This window comes from Choristoneura fumiferana, chromosome 13, assembly GCF_025370935.1.
Source record: "Choristoneura fumiferana chromosome 13, NRCan_CFum_1, whole genome shotgun sequence".
Taxonomy (NCBI): domain Eukaryota; kingdom Metazoa; phylum Arthropoda; class Insecta; order Lepidoptera; family Tortricidae; genus Choristoneura; species Choristoneura fumiferana.
The window spans coordinates 17772629-17794904 of NC_133484.1; the positions used below are offsets into that span (position 1 = coordinate 17772629).

Below are 22276 nucleotides of genomic sequence, written 5' to 3' on the forward strand. Positions count from 1 at the left end.
AGTAAGCACCGAGAGGGACATTTTCAAGTCTGTCATAAACGCCAGTCTGGTAGGCAGATGTTCATGTTATGTCGGTGTACTATAGTCTGCGCCACAATACCTGGCCGATGGAATACTGCATCACGAGTATTCTTCAGGCGACGCCTTCGTTATAAATAAATGAGAACGAAAATATGAGGCGGACTTTAGATTGTAAAATTTACAGTCTGTAGAGATGTGAAAATTGAGATTTAGAAATAAAAAATTGGCTTGATATGCTCAACGTTTTTGAAAAGGGAAAGTCTGGAATCACTTTCTCAAAAATTATGCAATCGTTTCTAGAAATCTGCTGGATTTTGTTTTAAATTGTTTTCAATATAAAATATAACATTGTTTCAGATAGATATATGTATAATACACGGTCAAATTTTACCAATTTTACTGTGCAAGAACGCAAGGATATCATACCAAATTAGAAAGTAAGTTCGTCTCAAAGGCAAAGGACAAACCAGGAGTAGGTCTCAATTTAGTCGTATACTCGTAATCGTGCCAATGTGCGTGTGTGTGTTCAGTTATTGTTAAATTGCGTTGAAGCAATGTTAGAGCATGCGCAAGGCATGCGCGGAGCGTACCGGAAGGGGACAATGGGCTCGGCAACAGCTTTGAAATAGATCTGACGTTGAATGCTTTGAAGAGAGTGTAGAGGTCCAGTGTCATGGATAGTGAGTCGAATAAATGATAATATGAAGCACATAGCAAAAGCCTAGTGTACTGACTTAAGAATAACTATACTTCATGCTCCTGGTCTCAAATAAAAGTAAGTAAAAAAAATAGATAAGTAGTTAAGGAGAAGAAGACGCTGTATAGTCACTGTATAGTTGTGCTTAAGTAACACGTTCTTAGCATGCTTCGTAATCCTGGAGCTGACTCATAAACGTCAATACACCCGTCGCGAAAAGGAAAGTATTCTGCTGTAAACAAAAGTAAAAGGCAGTTTGACGGTCACGTCCAGCTCGCGTATCTCTCGGCTCGCACTGCATCCTCGTTCAGCTGCTCTGTTCGAAAAGTTTTAAGAATTTGAAAATCTAAATGCCAATGTCCGCGTGGTGGGGAGGCAGTGGAAGCGAGGTACAGGAGAACCACGGAGTACGACAGAAACCGATGTTGAAAAGAGGTTTCGACGTGCGTTTATAGTGGTTCCACATGCCGGTGGTAGGGGGCGGGGTACCTCTGGAGTAGGGCGGCGAGGCGCCGCCGTGCGGGGAGCAGGCGGCCGGCAGCAGGCGCCGCGCCAGCGTCACGAGGCGCGCCGGGCCCCAGCGTCGCTCCCGCGCTGCCCAAAGACACCGCTCACACTCCACCACTTTTACCTCTCACACATGTGCCGCGGTATTCGCTACTACCCTCCCCCCGCTCACGTTACAGGCGACTAATAGCTTCCAAAGATGAACTCAGATGCGTCTGATGTCGAGATTGGGGCGAACGACGATCAGGTTCAATCCGTATTTACTGTTGGCGGGGATGACGCTTGGAGATATTAAGACAGATAATAAACGGCCATCTCCGAGTAAACGATTGTTTAGACGAGGTGAGGCCAGGTTCATCGTTTACAGCTCCAGAGGCTTATTAAAGTAAGCTGATGATCTTGCAGACATCCCGACCGGCATACATAGCTATGGGTTGATTGAACGTCAGAATCTGATCGTGGTCGCAGCGATAGCTGACAGTCTACAAGCGGCTACAAAGCCTGCGAATGGCGAGGCACATGTCGGGCGGCGGCGGTGCGGCGGCTCCGCCGGCCTAGGCTAGCCCTAGGCTCCTAAATGGACTCAGGTCCATGGACTTACGGCAGCCGAAGTCTCGCTGCGAGGGCGGCGGGCGTACGTGGACGCCGATGATGGCCTCCATAGGGACCTCCGTGCGCGGGATGGACACCGCCGACGGAGGCAGGAAGATCGGCTGCAGCATGCCGAAGTTGCATTCTTCCGGGATTAGCGCCCTGCAGCCCGCGTGGCACTGCGCACCAAAACAAGCAGTGTAGTAGGTAGGTACAATTAACTGCAGTTGGGGAAAATATGATGTTAGTACAAAAATTCTTTTCCAACATGAGTTCACTCTTGAAGGATATTCGTGAAGTTGTGTTGATAAAATGAAAGGTATCTTCTCTTTGCTTTTACAAGATTTTATTTTTTCGTTTCACCTGTCCCGTTGTCTGTCTGTCTGTCTGCTTGTAATCAAATCTTGCAAGTTAAATTCGAACAACTTCCAGTGGTTGGATTGACTTGAAATTTGGTATACTTAAGTTAATTGCGTGACCTGGTAGTCCGGCCAGGAACGTCACCACAGGACGGAACTCTTCAACGGTTAATGGCATCGACTTGAAATTTGGTATACAAATGTAGTTTGGGTGACAATACAAATATAGTAAACAAAAAGTACAGTCAGCAAAAAAGCTTGTATTAAAAAATGACATTTTTACCAAAAACTTATTTATTAATAATAGCAAGATGTAATAGATAAGCATAGGTAAATGCTACATCTGAGAAGCAAGACTATACTAGGTACTTTTTTACGCGCAAGCTTCTTGGCTAATGCCTTCTGTTCCCTTGATGCAATTTCCGTTTTTTTATTGTTTAATTCAGATCTCCGAACGCAGATAAATTTCAGCCGCATACATATTATTCGTTTTCCTGGGGGGTCACTACGAAATTCAAAAATAAGTTCGTATCGTACCGTTCCCTCTCATAATAGGTATAAGCATCAGCGCGACGGCAAAATACGAAGTTCGAATTTTCCACTTCGTAGTATACCTAGAGCCTGACTGTTTTCTTACGGAAAAAATCTAACATTTTTGAAAAGCTTCTTGTTATAATCTGCTACTTACGTTCGTTCGGAGAGCCCAATTCGAAAAATTATTCAAAATCTAATCACGAAAGTAGGGCCTCCATTATACGGGACGGGAGCCCTTAAAATTTGATATATTTGCCTACATACACAGGGTCCCAAAACCCGCAAAAACATTTGGATTCCATTCGTCGAACCGCTAGGCTCTAGCGGTAACGCTTAGTATACCTATTATCTGTAATGTATGGATAATTAGCGTGTTGTCCACAGACAGATACTTGAAGTTGAAAGAAAGAAAAAATTTAGGTACCTACTCGTGACAATGTGTAACAAATAAAAAAGAATGAGATAAAAAATGCGCATGTCACGCAATAGTCCCAAATCAGCAAACTGCCGGTTTTGCGAATGGCGCTGAACTTGGATCTTGGCCTTTGGGATCATCAGGCACATTGAAAACACAATGAAAATGAAACTGGCACCGACAAATTTGACTTGGCAAGTAATGTTTGTTGACTGACCGTGCTGCCGCACCACTCGCAGCGGTATCCGGTGAGGCACTCCGCGGAGCAGCAGGCGCGGCGGCACGCGGCGCACTTGGAGTTGGCCGGCAGGTTGCCCTCGCGCCAGTGGTGCGCGGGCCGCGGCTCCGACCCGGCGCAGTACGTCGCGTTCTCCTTGCAGTCCGCCGCCGCGAAGTCCACACATTCTCCGTGGACGTAGTACTCGCATACTGGAAGGTAAGGGATGTGCCAACTCAGAAGAACACGAATTCACGTGACTAGAATCCAACTCGAGTTAAGCTGAGGCCTTTGGGCCTACGCTAGCTGGCACGGATGCACGGAGCGGACGCCCGTCCGGAGTTCAGATAAAAATCCGTCGCATGCGACGCGTGCAGTTAGCACTGCTCATAATTATTTTTCAATGGGTGTCCACCCGCTTTGTCTAAACTTAGTGTCAGCTAGCGTAGGCCCTTAACTATTGTCTACGCACTCGGAATCACAATCGTTTTCACCTATTCTTTCTGTTACTAGCTAGAGGGTAGAAAGAAATGGTGAAATACGGCCTATGGTACACATTATGCGTTTAAAAAAGCGCGCATGGGAAACACGCTTTTGAGGAATCAAGACACTCCGAAAGCTGTATATAAATACTAGAAAAGCGCGTCGGCTTGTGCACATCCAACTCATATATCTTAGTTCCTAAAAACGCGTGTCACTTTAGACGGTGCGAGAAATATATGCGAGTTTCATTATAATTATTGTCTGGCCACACGGGTACAGATGTATGTACCCGTCAGTGGCGTAGCGTGAGATATTTCCGTGGTAAAGCCGAAGTAAAGATCGCCCACATCCTTCATAATCATAAATAATTTGCGTCTTGTTCTCGTATTTTGTCAATACTGGGCAAGCCGTTGGGAATGGGGTTCTATGGAGGCTTCGCCACTGGTACTCGTATAGGTACATTTATAAATGCATCATCGACGGCAATCTATCGCACGTAACTGGCGAATATTTCTCGCATCGCCTAAATATTACTTTACATAAATCATTAAGGAAATAATTTTTAATATTCATCGTTCTAGCGATCACTTCAGACAAAACTAGCCGTAACTACGTAAAACATAAGTTAAAATAATTAATTACGCTTGCAGAATCGTCGTTCTGTATATCCTCTTAACAAATAAGAACAGTAACTGAAAACAAAAAAAATAGATTCACAAAAGAACTTTATTGTGACCACAAATAGAATAGAAAACCTAACCAATACACTACTGGAGACCAAAGGGCTGGCAGCTGTCTCTCTCAACGAATCGCCATCGCCATTCAACCAGAGAATGCTGCCAGCCTCTTGGGCACCATGCCACGGATGCCTTTTTTAGGTTTAATTTATTAGGTATTAAGTTTTTAAGTTAGTTTATAGTTAAGTTTTATACAGCGTGTATTTTTGATACTACCTCAAACTATAACCTGAGGAAGATTTAAGTGCTGTGAACCGATATCAAAACAAATTGTTTATTTAAAATTAACTATCAGAGCGTAATTAATTTTTGAAATATTTTCGAGCAGCAATGTAATGCGTACAATATTTTGATACGAGAGAGTTTAAATTTCGTGACAGCTGTCACGTCAACAAGTGCGACGTTTTGAATAAAAACAAAGCAATATCACTTTACATTGCGTGCTAATCAATTTTGTAAGGAAAATAATAAGTTTTTTTTTTACAAAAACATAATAAATTGTTATTATTAGGGCACTCACTAACTACCCTTAAAGTTTGAGGTAGTATCAAAAATACACGCTGGTTATTTTTCTTAAATTCTTGTATTTAAATATAATAATAATGTTTACCAATACACATAAAAAACTAAATTATCAACTGTACTGTATGTTGTATGGGGTCCCGACGCATGCAGACTTGGTTGCAAAAGCGCCTGGTCGACCCAACAAGAAACTAAAGGCCTAGTTCTCTTTCAACAAATTATCACTCCCATGTGCTGCCAGCATGTTGAGCACCATGACACTAAGTTCATTAGTAGGTATGTCAGTTATTTTCACAACTTACAAGTCGAGAATATCTTCTATAGGTAGTTCTAGTAATCAGATTGGCCTGTAATTAGGTAGGTACAGACAGAAAAAAAGCTTGCGTTAAAAATTAAACTTTCAACAAACGTACTACGAGTACTTTTAATTTTATTTAGTTGCGTGAGTCTATATTTAAATCGTTTTCAAGTATAAATAAAAAGGTTGTTACAAGCTTTTAATTCTGTCCCCACCTCGTGTACTTACTTGTATAAAAATAAGGTACAATTGAAGGAAAAACTATCCTAAAATTACCTAATTATACAGGGTGGCCCATTTATATCGGTCAGTATGGGAAAGTCTGAAACTATGCGACATACGAAAATTTCTTCTTAGGAAACATGACATTGATTTTAATAACAAGAAAAACTGCATTCATGCATTTTAAAAAAAACCTGTACTCAGCTCGGGAATCGAACCCGGTTGTTTTGAAAAAAAAAACTTCGAACACCTACTAAAATAAATTAAAGTATGTGAAAACAATGCATTTTATTCATTTTAGACATAATGTTTCATGGACACATTTACTTCTTAAGACGTACACAATCGATATCTAAATAGATATAGTGTAAGTTTTTTTTTTCAAAACAACCGGGTTCGATTCGATTCCCGAGCTGAGTACAGGTTTTTTTTAAATGCATGAATGCAGTTTTTCTTGTTATTAAAATCGATGTCATGGTTCCTAAGAAGAAATTTTCGTATGTCGTATAGTTTCAGACTTTCCCATACTGACCGATATAAATGGGCCACCCTGTATATACATTTCGCCTAAGCCTTGCCCCCACAGAAAAGTGCCCATAAGGCTGGCTGCATTTCCGCGCTGGATTGTGATGCCAATACGTTGGGTGATAAATGTAAATAAACATTATTAGTTTGTTTCAAATCTTCCAAGTTTCAAGCTTTTTCTAATGGTGGGATTCACTTGAAGTTTTGTATACATATGTTGGATGACAAACAATGCGTGTACAGTCGACAAAAAGCTTGTATTGAAAACGAATTTTTCAAAGCTTATTTTTAAATAAATTATACTTACTCATGCAGTGTAAAGCCGGTAATTCATCAAGCCGTTTGCGACACACCGTGCAGAATTTGCGTTTGTGGTGTGCCGGCTCGGACCAACAGTGGGCCACCGGGTTCTGCGGACGAAACAACACCTTAGTTCACTTCGAAGCAGGAGAGGATTATGGTTGACAGAGATTGATAGAGAGGAGAGGTTGATAGAGAGACATAAAAAGTTAAGACTTTCAGACTTTTCTTTCGATTGGTGCTATAAGATCAACCTGCATACCAAATTTCAATATGGAAACACTTTTTTAATGACTGTACTCGTATCTTTGGCCTACATCTTCAAAGGGTAGCAGACTTGCGTATGACATTGATTTCAGCTCGATACCTCCACGAGTTCCTGAGAAGGATTCGATTTGTAGCATTCGAACATGGCGGATGTAGACAATATCTAATTTTGCTATTTCTGTTTTTTTGGCTAGTTGAAGTATAATTTTGATAGTGTTTTATGCGGCGATTAACCTTAACGGTGAACAGTGATCACAAAATTCTATATTTCTCTCGTGTCTGACATTTTTTAATGCGCAAGTTGTGTCCACGTGGTTTCTGGAATTTTACTATCAAGTTGCAAAAACTACAACCACCGTACAACGTCCCTCTCAAAGAGAGTTTACTTTGACACTGGCGAAATTGTCCTATTAATTAGGACAGAAAAGCCATATTTTAAAAGAGAAGAAGAAGAAGAGAGTTCCTGAGAAAAAGGGCATTGACACACGGACAAACGGACAAAAAAGTGATCCTATATATAGCGTTTTTTTTTGATATCCGTTAACTTCAGCAGACGGCTCAGTTCATTGATATGAGCTGATAAAATAAATGAATAAATATGATGGGACACTTGACACCAATTGACCTTAGTCTAAACTAAACAAAGCTTGTACTATGGATACTAGGCAACATAGATAAATACATACTTAAATACATATTAAACATCCAAGACCCGAGAACAAGCATTCGTATTATTCATACAAATATCTGCCCCGGCCGGGACTCGAACTACATAGTCAGGTTCTCTAACCACTTGGTCGGTGATAATTAACTTTTCGTTAAGTTGAAAAAAGCTTCACATTCAATGTTAATAGTTAAATTGAAAAATGAACAAACTTGACCAGTGATGTTTAACTTTCTTTTGTTAAATAACATGTGTGTGTGAATTAAAAACGGATTAGTTATGGAATTTGAAAAACGTCACAAATCAAGGACCTTTACGCTGTTTTACTGCTGATAATTAATTATCTTAACCCTTGATTATCTTTTAAACAATAACAGTTAGGCCACTAGTGTCTTAGATAAATTAACTTAATTTAACCTGTAGATTGTCCCCTTAAAGGTAACAGATATCAAAAATAGCACGGTGTATAAAAGGTTTCTGTTTTTGATTTTTGAGGTACGGAACCCTAAAAAGCTTATTCATTCTCTGATACCAAGACAACTGTTGCCATTGTTGCGTAGCAGTGCTACGCGCGTAGCCGTGAAAGCTTGCGGCGTCTACGGCGTAGCTCTGTCGTAGCAGACGCGGGTGACAAACATTATAAATATGTAAGTGACCCGCCGCGGGTTCACGGTGGATGCAGGCCGCTGCCAACCGAAGCAACTGGAGGTCTATGGGGGAGGCCTATGTCCAACAGTGGACGTCCTACGGCTGAGATGATGATGATGTTGAATTCTGTGACAGACTATACTTCATTCAATTTAGAATTGGCGGCCACAGCAACATTGTATTGCGTCTGGTCAACTATTTCTTACCTAGCAAATAGTCCAGTACAATAGTCTGGCAGCAGCAAAATAAAATTGTTTGAATGCCACTTTATTTGCGTGTCGTCAATTGTTATTCTAGTACAAATTGTAAAGAGATTACAGTTCACGAGAATACAATGGCAATTATAAATTGAATGATAGTTAGAGTATCTGTCCGTTTGACAACTTCGATATTTGCGCCACGCCTGTGATTGGTTAAATAACTAAATGAGCCAATGAGGGCTATCGTTTTTTGTCTCACTAGATGGCGCACTGTTGCGTGAGGTTTTTAAGTATGGCTTTGAAAGTCTGTTATTACGGGCGTGGAAACAAAGTTTAGATTAAAATCATATTTAATACACCTTAAACCGTACCATATAAATATCGAGCATGCCACAGTGTTGCATAGTCCCCGTTTTGTTCGGAAAAAAGGGAGGACAAAGGTTTCCGAAAGACAAAACTGTCTCAAAACATTCATTGCCCCGGAACGCATATTTGCCATAATTAATTTCAGATATTGCAAAATATTCACAAAATTATTCTAATTATAAATAAACTCGCGTAGCTCACCCAAAAACTATGAGATTTGACATTTCGGAGACCTCAAGCTACACTAGCGCCTCTAGTGGCGAATTCATACGCGATAGCCCTCATTATAAGTATGTAGTCAAACGGGCCTCGATACTAACGCCATCTAGCGATATTTCGATCGCCTTTCAAGAAACTCTCACTAACCTAGTCCCAAACTAAGCAAAGCTTATACTAAGGTACGAAGCAACGGATAGACATACTTAATAATACATTAAACGTCCAAGATTCAAGAGCAAATTCGTAATATTCATCAAAATAACTACGCCTGGCCATCTGCATCTGAGTTTTTCGAACTTCATGTGCAAAATCGGGACCGCCAAAGTTAGGTAAGTACTCATTGCTAGTCATACCGTAATTTGTCCGAATTATCGTTTGTCATCATTTTTTTCCCATTAAAACCTCAATTTTTTTCTGAAGTTTTTAACTAAATGGTCATGCTATAGAAAACTATAGGTTAGCTTAGGTTTGTTCTATAATAATTCTGAACAATTATTGGATTCAGAGAAAAAAGAGATGACAAACGATCATTCTGCCAAACATTACATTCGGTCTTTCAACAAGTATTCGAGCCGATATGGACACTTGAAATCACATTTGAAATTTACTACGAGCTGTACCCGGCCAGGCCCGCGTGGGATCTGCGGACCAAGCCCTCTCATTCTGTTAGGAGGGCCGTGGCCAGCGGTGAGACGCATATAGGCTGGGATGGATGGGATGGAACATAGCGCTCCAAAAACAGATAATCGATGGAAGAGAAAAGTTCTCAAGTGGCCAACAGGAAGACGTAGCTTTCGTAGGCCTTCCACTAGGTGGAACTACGGCGTCGCGAGAATTGTGGGTAACGGGGGGATGTAGGTGGCGTCATAAGGAGTAGGCTTTGTTGAACAGTGAACGTCTTCCGGCTGATGATGATGATGTATACGTACTTTTATCAGGCTCGGCGCTACCCCGCAGCATGGCGTCACCACCTGCCCCACGCACCTCTCGTGCACTATGAAGTTGCACACTGTAACAAGACAGATACACATTAAACTGCGTACTAGTAGATAAAAAACACCTCCACTCCAACCCTCTCCGTAGTAAGCTCTAGGGAGTGGGGACGTGGAGCCAGGTTTTTTAGGTGAGAGTAAGGCACTATATGGATCCTCCCTTCTCAGTCGTCCTTATATTATGCTGGATCTAGGCGACATAAAACGACTTTTTATGCTCTAGTGCATAAAAATCTTCGTCTAAAACAAAGTTAATCAGGTGTCAACTGCTACAAACAAAACAGTTTCTAGATATTTTTTAATAATTTTGAATTTATATAAAACTAAATATCAATCAAATCAATCAATAAAACTAAAAAAACATTGGATTTTATGTAAAAAAAAAATATGGTGCACCAGAAAAATAATGCTTTATAGTTCGCTGACCAGATATTGATAGTCTTTTGCACACTGATAGTTTTTAACTTGGATGTAAGACATATCTTTGTAAAAAAAAACATTGTTCCCGTGGAAACATATCGAACGAATTCCTTCCGACAAAGTCACAGGTATCTAGTAATTCAATAAGTAAGTATCCATTCCGCAATTGATCCAAACACAACCCATTTTTGCTTATAAAATATGTAGAGAGATTAAATGATCATGCAGTTGGTTTACCACGGAAAGCCATCATCGCCGTCCATGAACATTCACATTTCACAATCACAAGTGCGTAGCTGGCCCAGGAAAAGGTCAAGGATATACGTTGTGTATCTCGGAAAAATAACAAATTATTACTGTAATCACGTGTTTCGAACCAATTCTTGATTCTTTTACGAGCTGAGCTCGTTTTTTTATACCAAATTACTGCCATACTTATTCAAGTATTTAACGCCAAAAATGCGATATATTAATGCGGGGATCATTGAAATAATAAAACCAGTCCAAAACTAAACAAAATAGGTACTATAAGTTAATGCTTACTTATACATCTATGTATTCCTCTAATGTCTTTAAACAACCAATTCATTTATTTATTTATTTCGGGGATCTCGGAAATGGCTCCAACGATTTCTATGAAATTCGCTGTGTGGGAGTTTTAAGGAACGAACAATCGATCTGGCCTGGTCTTATTTCTGAGAAAAAATGTGTCTTAAGTCGCCCTGGTATTTAAAATAATGTTAAAGTACCTATTCAACAGTCCACCCATTTCACGAAGAATAGAAATATTGGGAATTTCTTTGTAACTTCTGGATTATGGAAATAGATTCACATAAGAATCTATTTAAATCCTGGAACTTGATTCTACGAGATCTAATAGTCAGCGCAAGCGATGCCGCGGGTAAAAGCAAGTTCTACGTACATCGCGAGCAATAGCTAGTTAAAAATAATTAACATACGATTGCAGTCAAATTTAGCTTACTGAGAAACAGGGAAATGTTATCCGGAACGCGATTTGAGGAAAAATTCAGGGAATGAGTCACCGATTGCCTCGGATGTAGCATCCGGGACATCGTATTATTTTCTTTTTTCGTACCTACTCACATACGTTTATTTATAATTTACTCTATTACCTAAAGACCATTTTCCATACCCTCGTGAGTCCTCACTCCTCACGTACCATAAAAATAACTAATTGTTTGTGATATAAAAAGTTTTTAGTCTCGTAAGCCTTAAATTGTTACTGGCCATTGATACAACTCATATTATTTTTATAAATAAAAAAAGTTTCGTTTCTCTTCTGTCATAAGAAAATAAACACGTCTTAAATTAATTAATGTTATTATATTATGTTGTTAATTAAATTAATGTTGTTGTAGACGTGAATTAACACTATGAATAACGGCCGAAAGAGCACAATTTGTTAACTGAATAAAGAATGTTGAAATAACATCCAAAATAACAAAGCTGGTGACCCACGTCTAGGTCTTAAGAGAGTACTACACCTGTTAAAAAAAGTTAGGATTCAGGAGGAAAATTTTGGAAAATATAGACCCAATACGTAGTATGTACATAGGTAAAGACTATATAGGCCCACTCCTGTTGAAGCACCGACTTCAAATATAATATCAGTAGATATAGCGCACACAAAAACATATTTTGATTTATTTCTATGGTAGCGCATTAAATAATTTTTTTTTTAATAAATTTACCGATTTAAATTATTTTTCGCTTTATAGTCGTGATGTTTTGATTGACTTATTTTAAAACCTTCTCTAACATCGACTGTAGGTACAGTATAAACCTACCTACTGCTGCTACTGCTACCTGCTACCTAATGCTAAAATTTTCCACCCAAAACGTATTCAACCGTAGCGGGGGCGTCAGCTCCGAGTATATTACGAGTAGGTATATGTGTACCTAAATATAGACATTACATAGCCCTAAGCCTTGCCTTCAAAGCCTAAAAATCTACAAAAATAGCGTACCCCGTCACCTGTGAGCACTCGGATCAGTGGGCACCATGGGCGGCTACCTACGCCAGCCTTGTGCGTGTTGGGCAAAGCTGAATGGCCAATGTTGTGCAGCTTGGCAACTGGCCTCTATACAGGTACAATAGGAGCCATAGGTACCTCACGGCACAGATCCTATTCTATCAGGCTTTGGGCAAAGTCATATTAAAGAAGGATAGTCTATCGCTATCACAATAACTAAAGCGTTTGACTTGTCTTCACTATGCAGTTTTCTTTACTAGGCTAGGTATTTCGCGGAGGCACCGTATATTTTATAATCAAATATTTCATACGATCATAATAGTTACTAGGTACTTACTTGTATATAAAATAAAATCATATATAAAGTAAAAGCAGAATACATGCAGATACAACCCATAGGTACTTCGGTTTTTTGACAATAGAAATGACTACACAATCTTGACCTGACTTATATTGAAAAATAACTACTTTTACAAAATAAGTACCTAACAGCCACTAATTACATTGAGGCAAAGTCATTGACGTTATTATGGTTTCAAATGCACTTACTAAGTATTTAAAAAATATAAAAACAAAAGCATTTCCAACAAAACGCTAGACCAACATTGTGCAGTCATTTATATTCCTACATTTTTTTATTATTATTATGTGTTGTGTTAAAAATTGTTGTGAAAAATATTACTATATCATCTAGGAGCATCTAGGTTACTTAAACGTACAACGTTTCAAATCGATGCCACAGCTAGAAGTAAACAGTTCAAATCGACTTTCAAGATTTAATTATATACATACTTAGACAAACTTGGTTACAAAGGACGCTAATAAAAGCGCATTAAAAATACTCAGTGCTGCCACTAAACAAACTATGTCAGCTTGCAAAATAAATAAAACTATGCGTTGCGTTGGCTTTCAGTATCATTTCAGTAGTCAGTTTTGAGAGACGACAAATTTTTTTAGCAGAGGGACGCGAAAGATCTAGAAACATGCAAATTTGATGTCAGTATGATGAAGTGACAAGTGTAAGGCAATGAAAAAAAAATCAGCCAAGTGCAAAACAAACTATGAATATCTTAATCTATGAATATCCTAAAAGTGATTATGGGTTCTGTTTTGGCCAACTAAGGAACTCTCAAAATCAAAATGGTTTCCGGATGACGTTCAAATGTAGTGGCCTAAATTTTCCTATAGTTAAACTTAGAATATGTCATTATGACATAAATATTATGCGAGAAGCATCATGTCGATTTACTAAGATAAGGTTCCTATGTTGGTCCAGGAATCAAATTGGTTGACTGTCCCTATATATTTTTTGTAAACTGAAAATTAAAGTTAAAGCTACCTAATTTTATAAAATAGGTAAAAGTATCCCGTTAAATAAAAGGAGTGGAAGATGATAAAATTCGTACAGAGAAAAAAAACAAGATACGGTCTTTGTAAAATATTGGTATCCGATAGATTAGCCGACTAATCTATGCATTCTTTTAATCTGCGCCGTGGCCGCTCTGATCCTCAATCAGAGAGTCGGTTTTATTTTTCTTAAACACGAAAATCAGCCGTCGGCGTGCATTCTGCAAGGTTCAAGGAGGACGCCGGCAGCGGGCATGCGCGGCCTATCGATCGCGCGAGATGCCTCTCCGAGCGCAGCGTATCGCGAAACGTAACAATTTGTCTATGCCCAGGAATGTTTGAGCTGTTTAATCTGTGGCGTGAGGAATTAAAAAATCATGAGACGATTTTTGACTGTACAAGTACCGTTTTTTTACCACCATCATCAACATCATCATCCAAGCCCATATACGTAACACTGCTGGGCACAAAGCTCCTCTCAGAATGATTTTACCATAACCAGGACCCAAGTGCAAAAAGTATATGCAAATAGTATTATTGAATTTCAATACAAAATCACTAGTATTAGCTAGACAACAACTTATTTGTTGCCATTTACCCTTGATGCCAAAAAAAAAAACAATCAACTATGTATTATGTTTTCACTTTTACGTCAGTAGCTTATATCTTGGAAACAAATACTAAGCGCAATGACTAGAAATACAATGACAGATAGGTAACAGAAACACACCACCAATCGCAACATAGCATAACAGCATTCCCGAAGCGTTACAACTTATGGATCTTTAAAAAACGAACCTATCAATTTCTCAAAGGTCCATCAACGCACCTGTGATACCCCTCATGTAGCGGGTGTCCATGGGCGGCCTTATAGCTAACTTAACTCATCGAGCGTAGTTGGTATGTTAGCGATGGTGCATTTTTGCTACTACTGTGCAGTACAAACTAAGTAAAGTCTGTACTCGTATGGTTAAAGGCAAAGCTATGAACTTACCTCCAACTCGATCGGTAAGCTTCTGTTATCTTATCTTATCTTAACATTCGTTCACATTAACACTTCACTTTCCGAGACAAAAACAAAATGTAAGTAATTTTCATACATAGTTCTGAAAACTGTTGTTAAGAAGTGCTAGAATCAAATTATTTAACCATTGCTAACATGTTAACTAACCTTAGCTATAAGTTGGTCGAAAAATAAAATTATTATTATTATTATAGCTCAATTGCAAGGTTGTAAAGACGCTTACATGTTTTTAAGACTTCAATAAGTTTATATCTTAATTTGCTGCAATTCACATGTTCCGAATAGTTTTTTTAATGTGAAAGTAACTCATCGAGCGTAGGTTTAATTGATTTCTTAGATAAAACACTATTATTGGTTGATGAAGCATTTCTCAACACTCGACGAAGCAGTGTTAGCGAAAATGGAACTTTTCTTTTAACTAAATGCTGTGACAATTCAAGTCTTTAGTAACGACACTTTAATTTCAACAATTCTTACAAGATTCGTACCCAATTTGTGTCGTATGTGCTCAACGGATGTCTATGTCTAATATCTTTAACCTGACAAAGTTTGACATACCTAGATATTGAATAATTTCAGCAGAGCGAATAAAATAAATTTAAATATCATAGATCATAGGACAAAATTGATACCAACTGACCTAGAAAGAGCCTAGCCAAGCTAACTCTGCAGAGAATAATATGGTAAACTGCAAATGTAACGCATATTATGTACGTGATTTGACGTCAAAATACGGTGTTGCCAAATTATTCCGTTGCAAACTTAGCTTGGCCAGGCTCTATCTCAAATAAAGCAATGCTTGTCCACGGACAAACATATTTATAATATAGATAAATACATGCTCCATATAGATATGATGTACCCTCCGGTCGTCTAGAACCTAAGGACCAAATTCGATTCTAATAAATCAACTAATTAAATAAAAAAATCCTCATCACTCTGACAACATGAAAAACAATGGCATAAATGTTCGACGAATAAAACCAAGTGAAGTGGCGTAACGTGCACGGCTAGGTTTATAAATATGGAGGCACTTGTTGTGCCAATGGCAAGTTCAGCACGCCACGTGGTCATGCGATGGCATGCATTAGCAGGCCCCCGCCCCCAACCATTCCTAAGAATGAAGTTTTAACTTATGGCTATGTGGCTGTTTGCGTAGCGCAACCGCAAAAAAAGGTAGTGCGTTGCGTTTCTTTGATACGAACAGTCCTTGTGGACTAAGAAACTGCGGCTTAATTAAAATCTGAGTTTCGTGAACAGCTTAGCTTTATTTAGTTTTGCTGTCGCATCGTTAAAAAGTTTAAAAACGTCAATATCCAACCATAAAAAACCAGTGCCAGTGTAAATGCCAACTTTTTTTTTTTACTAGCCTACAATAGTGTCCCAGTGCTGGGCAAAGGCCTCTCCTCTTGATCTCCACACCTCCCGGTTCAGCGCAATGTCAGGCCTCGGTTTACCTCGCCGTCGATGGCCGTCCTCCGGTGCCCACCAAGTGATTGTGTGAGCCCACCTCTGTGGGTGCATGGGACAGACGTGTCCAGCCCAGTCCTACTTCAGCTTAGCAGTCTCTTTCCCAACGTCGGCTATACGTGTTTTTGAGCGCAGCGTAGTGTTTCGGATTCTATCTAATAATATAATGCCAACGTACAGTTATTAGGGTTCCGGAGCCAAAATGGCAAAAACGGAACCCTTATAGTTTCGCTATGTCTGTCTGTCTGTCTGTCTGTCCGTCCGTCCGCGGCTTTGCTCAGGGACTATCAATGCTTAGAAAGCTGTAATTTTGCACGGATATATGTGTAGACTATGCCGACAAAATAGTACAATTAAAATTAAAAAAAAAAATTTTTTAGGGTACCTCCCATAGACTTAAAGTGGGGGTGATTTTTATTTCTCATGCAACCCTATAGTGTGGGGTATCGTTGGATAGGTCTTTTAACTTTTACCATTAGGGGGTTGCTAAGACGATTTTTCGATTCAGTGATTTGTTTGCGAAATATTCAACTTTAAAGTGAAAAATTTCATTAAAATCGAGCGTCCCCCCCCTCTAAAATCTAAACTGGTGGGTGGAAAAATTTGAAAAAAATCAGGATGGTATTAAATATATCAAACTTTCAAGGAAAACTATAACGGCTAAGTTTGCTTGAAAATTATTAGTAGTTTATGAGTAAATAGCAGCCTAAGGTATAAAATATACCTAAACTTGGAAGATTCCATATAAAATACGAAATCCTTAGAAAAATATTACTTAATTTTTTCGTAATGAACCCTAGTTTTTTATAAAACGGGGATATTTTGTCATATGGATATGGTTGAGTTACATACGAGTAGTTTGGCTGAACACCCTTGTTAAGCTTTTTTTTAGGATTATGTGTGGATGACAAATGTTTCCATACATACAATACATACATTAATGGATGTTCAAAGTGTAAGTATCTACCGCGTCAAAGGTTCAATCTTGAATCAAAATTTCGATTGAAAAACCTTAAGAGGGATACTCCACTCCACTTTAGCCTTGTAGTGAACCTGGCTACAAAGCTTCAGGACCTGAGAATGTTTGTGCTCGAGCCTTATATATGTATGTATAATATTTTATTACGAACCTCAATGGTTAAATCTTTTATTATTCAAGCCTTCGTCCGTTTTTGACGATAGGGCTGTACCATTATAAGCACAGCATACAGTAACGCACCCGAACCCGAACGGGGTGAACCCGAAGTCAGTTAAATAGAGTTTCGAAGTTTTAATACAAATAAAACAGAAAATCTTTATTTTTTTTGCTTATAGGTACATCAAGAAGAATAAAATAACTAATACGTGGAGTTGACAAACCTATTGGAAGGATAAAGGCACATTAGGCATTGCCGTCGCTAAACATCACAGAACTAACGAATAAATTAACACTTATTTTATTAACTTGTTTCCCACGAAACTCGATCACAAATATATTCACAGTTATTTTAGTTAGCCTTTGAATACATTTCTATTTCAGAATATCCAATTTAATTCCTTAACAGCACACTAAAAACAAATCATCACACCTAATAATCGCGATACAACGCCATAAATTTTCCCGCGCTTTTGATTCAGCGGAAATAAAACCGATATCTTGTCTATGGTCTATTTTTACGCGCGCTGTCAATAAAGACGAGGTTCTTTATCGGGGAAGGGCGCAGCGATCAAGGAGACGCTAGTGTTGTACTACTGTATTGACGCGGGATACGTCACCGCGTATTTAAATAACCTCGGGGCGGGGCCGCGAATAGACGCTAGTGCCGGTTGTCGGTAGTCCGCGCGGCGTCCGCCATTCATTTACAAATACAACAACTATTAGCGTAAATAGTTAATTATAACTAGCACAATGAGAGCTGCGCCATCTACTTAACATTTTAACCCACTTAGATACTTACATAAATCTTCGAAAACAAAAATTCCGACTCATATGTATTTTTGGAATTTTGTAACGATGACGTACGTATAAGACTTTATTGCTATCTGACATTATCTGGTTGATGATCATAATTAAAGCATACGGTCAGTAAAATATTTAGAATCTCAAAACAAGGAAACTAAGTACCTATTTTAAAACCATGCTTTTTCAGCTGGTTTCAAAAAGGGTATGATTTTATTAATTACCTAATAAATGTATTTTCGGTGACCTAATAAATAATATTTGTTCCTAAAATAGTAGATCTGTCACCTTAATTGAATCACCAAATAATATTAAAACGGTTACCTAAATATTATTTAAAAATTACTTGGAAATAATATTGATCATCAAATAATTATATTGGGTTCCAAAATAATAAATGTGTCACTGAAACTGAATCACCAAACAATATAGAAATGGCTAACTAAAAATTAATTATAAATAAAATAGCGAACCTACTGTGTTAAAAATACTTGTGATGTTCATTTCATAATATTGTAAATCTGATTAAAAAAATATACCTCGTTGAGTTTCTTGCCGGATTCTTCTCAACCGGTTTTTCCGAACCGGTGGTAGATTTTTTTTGACATTCATAAATGCTTGTTATAGCCTAAATTGAATAAAGATATTTTGACTTTGACTTTATAATCACTGGAAAATAATATTGATCATCAAATAATTGAAAAGAAATTTGACGATATGATTTACAATGAATGAAATAAACATAATAATCTACTCACCAATTACACCAACTGACCCAGTCCAACACTAAGAAAAGCTTGTTCTATATGGGCACTAAACAACGGACAGACATAAGTACATGTATACTTAAATACATACAAATGTTATATACAAGTATTAGCAAAAAAAATCGGTTCTGGCACTTCGCCGGCCGCTACCGCGGCACGCTCGCTTCGTTCGCTCGGCTCGCGCGCTGAGTGTCGCTATTCTACCTAATACACCTCCTCCTCGCTTCGCTTGTCGTCGTACCTAACCAGACCTACCTTAGTAGGATAGGTAGAAGCATCGAATTAAGAAACTGATCTATTTATTAGGTGTCAGATCTATTATTTTAGATACAAATGTATTATTGCTGCACGTTTATTTTTTAGATGACAGATTCAGGGTATGAAAAAAGTGATCAAACTATTATTTAAGATAAGTACATATTTACTTTAATGTGATAATTCATACTTAGAGGCAGTTTTGATTAATATGATGAGTAATAATACTTCTTAGGGATAGATATTATAATTAGGATATCGCAGATCAGTGACAAATCTAAACTTAAATGACAGAAAATATAGTTCCCTTTCAAAAATACCTATTTTGTATTTGTATGTTATCATTGTATAGCTTCTTCGGTTATGAGCCGATTTCAAATATTATTTTTTAATTGTGTATTATTATCCTAAAATTGATCTTAAAAGTCTGTTTCTAAATACTTAATAAAAAAAACTTGTATCAGAAAAATTGATTACCTAAATAATCACTAAAAATGTCTAATATATTCGACAAAAAAATGCGTCTACTCTTAAAGTAATATTCTATTAGCAGTCATTCATCCGAGTTTGATAACTGTGCACAGCCCATGCTGTTAATATGCCAAAGTAAACAATACTCAGTATTGAATACTGGGTCTAAAATAGTCAGAGGGCAACACCCTAACTAGAATCTCTACGGGCGCACAAAGGTGATAGAAAGATTAACGCCGCACTCTTAGATAATTAAGTAGAACTAAGTAGTTTATTTTTAATAAGTTTCTCACTAAAGTCTCCTATTATCATAAGCTTTTATTGTAATTGGAGGTTCATCTTGAATTTCCTTCCAAATTCATCCAGCACTAAACACGAACATTCACATTATTATTTAGTGGGATAAAATTAACCGCACTTTAAATGCATAGAATATGCAATTCTAGCACGATATTTATTTACTCTATCCCAGGTAGAGTTGCTCGGAAGGTACCTAGAGTTCGACTTCCGTTGACTGAACTGAACGCAATATCATGGCGAATAGTTTGATTATAAACATTAAATGATGCATTTTTTTACTAATTATAAATTAGAATTTAAACATGTAACCCTTGTGTTTTTGCTTTCGGACTTATGCTAAACCCACGCCCCTATGTTGTATACTTGCACATATTTTCATATAAATACCAGACCAATATAGACCAAAACTAGCCGCTAACCCGCCGCTCTGCACGCGCATTATCATTTAGAAGTTAGAATACAAAACCGTGATGTCTTAAAAAAAAAATACATCGTGGATTACACTTATGTTGCATAAAAAAATACCTTCGCCACATTTCACGTCTACAACCCTAGCGGTTGACATTTCGAATTTTATTCCAATCCTGTGGAAATATCGAGATAAAAAATAATCTATGTGTTGTTCTAAGCGTTCAGCTAAATCCGTATACCTATTTTAGTGTAAAGGAGTTACAAACGCATTCATTCACGCACTCACAAACTTCAGCATTAAAACATTAGTAGAATATTAGAAATCCTGATAAAAAGGTCTTACTGTAAAGTACAAAAAGGATAGAATTAATTAAAATAAATGCATAGCATCTAAAAATAATAAACAGTGCGTATAAGTTTCAGCTACTTATATGTAAACAACTTAGTAAATTCCTTCTTGTATGTAAGTGTAGGATAGAACTTAACGTTTCTAATTTGGAACGTCAACCTGATTATACGGACACGTTACTTCTACATTACAAGAAAGAGGGGGCATACATTTTTTACTTATACCTATAAAAAACAAACTTGCACTGTACAAATGAAAATTACAAATCAAAGCGGAAAATCCAGATGCGTCTAGCGGTGCTAATACTAACTAATAATCATGGCATCTAACATGTAGAACATTAATCGCAACAAAAGAAAAAAAAACGCACCGTCCGAAAATCGGGAAATCGTGATTACTTCCCAACACGTGGCCTTCGGGCGGGCGCGGGGCGCGGGGCGAGGCCGCCATTGACGTCACGCGCGTCGGCCAATCAGACGCGTTCGAATTTGACTTAGCGCTAGCCCCGTTCGGGCTTGGTACGCCGGCTGTTTATCTTCAGGCCTACGTATTATGGGAAATATGGGGCGATTTACGGAAAATGGAGGCTGATTTTGAAAGCGCAGTGTTAATTAAGATGTGTTGTTTTTGGTATAATTACCCATGTTTAATTACTTTTTTCTGTGAAGGTGTTCCTTGTTCTATTTTCAATTATCGTCGCTTAACGTACGATGAAATAAAGCGTACCTACTATTGTGTATTAGTTATTTTTAGATTAATAATTAATAATCACATTGACGCTTGAATGTTTTTTATACTTATGAAAAACTTAGCTGTTGGTATAATATAACTTAAATTTGCATTAGATAACGGAAAAAATTCTACTCCTTTTCGATCCATAGAAAGAGTAGGTAAGGAAGGATATAATAAAAACTGAAATAGAAATCCGTATTCCGTTTAACATTGTCTATGATTACAGTTTAGCCATAGACAGCTGTAAACAAAGTTCAAACGGCAAGCCGGAACTACACGACACCTGCGCAGCGCGTAAACTGCTGTAAGGTAAGGGGCAGTTATTTTTAAAAGTGTAAATATGGCTTAATGTGCGTAAGTACACAAACACCATGTAGAGTGGAGTTGTCGAGACAAAAATATGTGGTACCGATGTAGTGGTTTTCATAATGGTATTCCATCGCATTTTATCGGAAAATTTCTTATTTATCGTGCCCTCTCAATTAGTTTTATACCTATCGTACATCAGACTTACATTATCAAATATTTAGGTATTTATTTAAGTAGTACCTTTTGCCCGCGACTTCGTCCACGTGGTATTCGGTTATCGCGCGCTATTCCCTCGCGAACTCTGTATTTTTCCGGAATAAAAAGTAGCCTATGTCACTCTCTGGCCCATAAACTATCTCTATGCCAAAAATCACGTCGATCCGTCGCTCCGTTTCGACGTGAAACACGGACAAACATACAAACACACACTTTCGCATTTATAATATTCGTATGGATGTTTATCCGTTGCCCATAACGTTCCGTATTTATATATATTTCTTATAATGCAATTACGGTTTGTTTTTTTTTAATGATAATAAATTTTCTTTACGTTAATTGAAATTGACCCATGATATCTTGAACATTTACTATTGTATGAAATTTAACGTAAAACTGCTGCAAATAACTGAATATTACGTTTACGTAAGCAAAATACATGTGTCCACATTGTTAAAAGTAATTTAATATAGGTAACAATATGCTAA

General features: G+C 37.9%; 1 protein-coding gene across 1 annotated transcript in view; it reads right to left on the minus strand.

The window, feature by feature from the left end:
* LOC141434221 (diacylglycerol kinase theta) overlaps window positions 1–22276 on the minus strand; it is a 60935-nt gene that overhangs the window by 16289 nt on the left and 22370 nt on the right. Inside the window, 4 exon segments of the mRNA XM_074096591.1 lie at window positions 1827–1995; window positions 3342–3553; window positions 6436–6538; window positions 9722–9801. Coding sequence (XP_073952692.1) covers window positions 1827–1995; window positions 3342–3553; window positions 6436–6538; window positions 9722–9801 — 564 coding nt within the window.